Source organism: Empidonax traillii, unplaced genomic scaffold (assembly GCF_003031625.1).
Source record: "Empidonax traillii isolate 1590-97213 ecotype Southwest subspecies unplaced genomic scaffold, ASM303162v1 scaffold4981:size9035, whole genome shotgun sequence".
Lineage (NCBI taxonomy): Eukaryota > Metazoa > Chordata > Aves > Passeriformes > Tyrannidae > Empidonax > Empidonax traillii.
The window spans coordinates 1,039-2,844 of record NW_020960174.1 but is presented as its reverse complement, the minus strand read 5'-3'; the positions used below and the strand labels follow the sequence as shown (position 1 = coordinate 2,844).

The window sequence follows — 1,806 nt, the reverse complement described above, 5'->3', positions numbered from 1 at the left end:
TTGGGGTCAGGGTTTGGGGTTTGGGGTGAGGGTTTGGGGTCCCAGTTCCTCAGGGTGCAGGTAATGGGGTTTGGGGGTCAGGGTTTGAGGTCTGGGGTCCAGGGTTGGGGTTTTGGGGTTCCAGGATTTGGGGGCCCAACATTTGAGGTTTGGGGTCCAGGCTTTGAGGTCCTGGGGTTTGGGGTCCTGAAGTTTTGGGGTCCAGGGTTTTTGGGGGCCCTGGGATTTGGGATCAAGGATTTTTGGATGGGATCAGGTCCCTCCCGGGGGTCCCCAAATGTCCCTTTTTTTTGGGGTCTGTGTCCCTTTTTGGGGTCCCCAAATGTCCCTTTTTTTGGGGTCTGTGTCCCTTTTTGGGGTCCCCAAATGTCCCTGTTTTGGGGTCCGTGTCCCCCCAGGAGCGGCTGGAGGTGACCGAGACGTTCAAGCAGCGGAAGCTCCGCCTGGCCCGGGAAGGGGCGGATCCCGCGCTGGTTCCTGACCCGCTGTTCGTGCGGGATGAGCCGTCCCGATCCTACATCCCGCTGGATCCGCAGCTCTGGGAGCGCCTCCGCGATGGTCACCTCCGGATTTAACCCCCCCGGGGCCGGATTGAACCCCCCGGGACCGGATTGAACCCCCCCGGGGCCGGATTGACCCCCCCCCGGGCCGGATTGAACCCCCCCGGGACCGGATTGACCCCCCCCCGGGCCGGATTGAACCCCCCCGGGACCGGATTGAACCCCCCCGGGACCGGATTGAACCCCCCGGGACCGGATTGAACCCCCCCCGGGGCGACCCCAAAACACCCAGAGCTGGGGGAGGGGGCTGTGTCTGTGCTGGGGGGTCCCAGATCCATCCTGGGGGGCCCCAAATCCATTCTGACACCCCTTGTGATCCCCACACCCATCTCAAGGGGCTCCCAAATCCATCCTGGGAGTCCCTAAATCTGTCTCTGGAGTCCCCAAATCCCTCCTGGGAGTCCCCTAATCCATCCTGGGGGTCCCCAAATCCATCTTTGGAGTCCCCAGGTCCCTCCTGGGACTCCAAAATCAACCCTGGGAGTCCCCAAATCCCTCCTGGGGGTCCCCAAATCCATCCCAAGGGTCCCCAAATCCATCCTGGGGGGGGCTCAGATCGATCTTGGGTGTCACCAAATCCATCCTGAGGGCCCCAAATCCATCCTGGGACTCCAAAATCCACCCTGGGACTCCCCAAATCCATCCTGGGACTCCCCAAATCTCTCCTTGGGGTCCCCAAATCTGTCCTGGGAGTCCCCAAATCCATCCTGGAGGTCCCCAAATCCATCCTGGGGGTCCCCAAATCCATCCTGGGGACTCCCAAATCTGTCCTGGAGGTCCCAAATCCATCCTTGGGGTCCCCAAATCCATCCTTGGGGTCCCCAAATCCATCCTGGGGTCCCCAAATCCATCCTGGGGACTCCCAAATCTGTCCTGGGACTCCCCAAATCCATCTTTGGAGTCCCCAAATCCATCCTGGAGTCCCCAAATCCATCCTTGGTGCCCCAAATCCATCCTGGGGGTCCCAAATCCCTCCTTGGGGTCCCCAAATCCATCCTGGGGGTCCCCAAATCCATCCTGGGAGTCCCCAAATCCATCCTGGGAGTCCCTAAATCTGTCTCTGGAGTCCTCAAATCCATCCCAGGGGTCCCTAAATCCATTCTGGGGGCCCCAAATCCATCCTGGGGGGTCCCCAAATCCATCCTGGGACTCCAAAATCCATCCTGGGGGGTCCCCAAATCCCCAAGTGCCTCCTGTCCCCCCCCCCCAAAAAAGTGCCTCCCCCTCCCCCACCCGGGGGGGCTTT

General features: G+C 61.2%; 1 protein-coding gene across 1 annotated transcript in view; it reads left to right on the top strand.

Moving 5' to 3' along the window:
* The window catches only part of LOC114073018 (solute carrier family 27 member 3-like), a 6,671-nt gene extending 6,096 nt beyond the window's left edge, over positions 1-575 (top strand). Inside the window, exons 5-6 of the mRNA XM_027910824.1 lie at positions 125-147; positions 399-575. Coding sequence (XP_027766625.1) covers positions 125-147; positions 399-575 — 200 coding nt within the window. The remainder of the gene's footprint in view (positions 1-124; positions 148-398) is intronic.
* Positions 576-1,806: the final 1,231 nt, after the last annotated feature.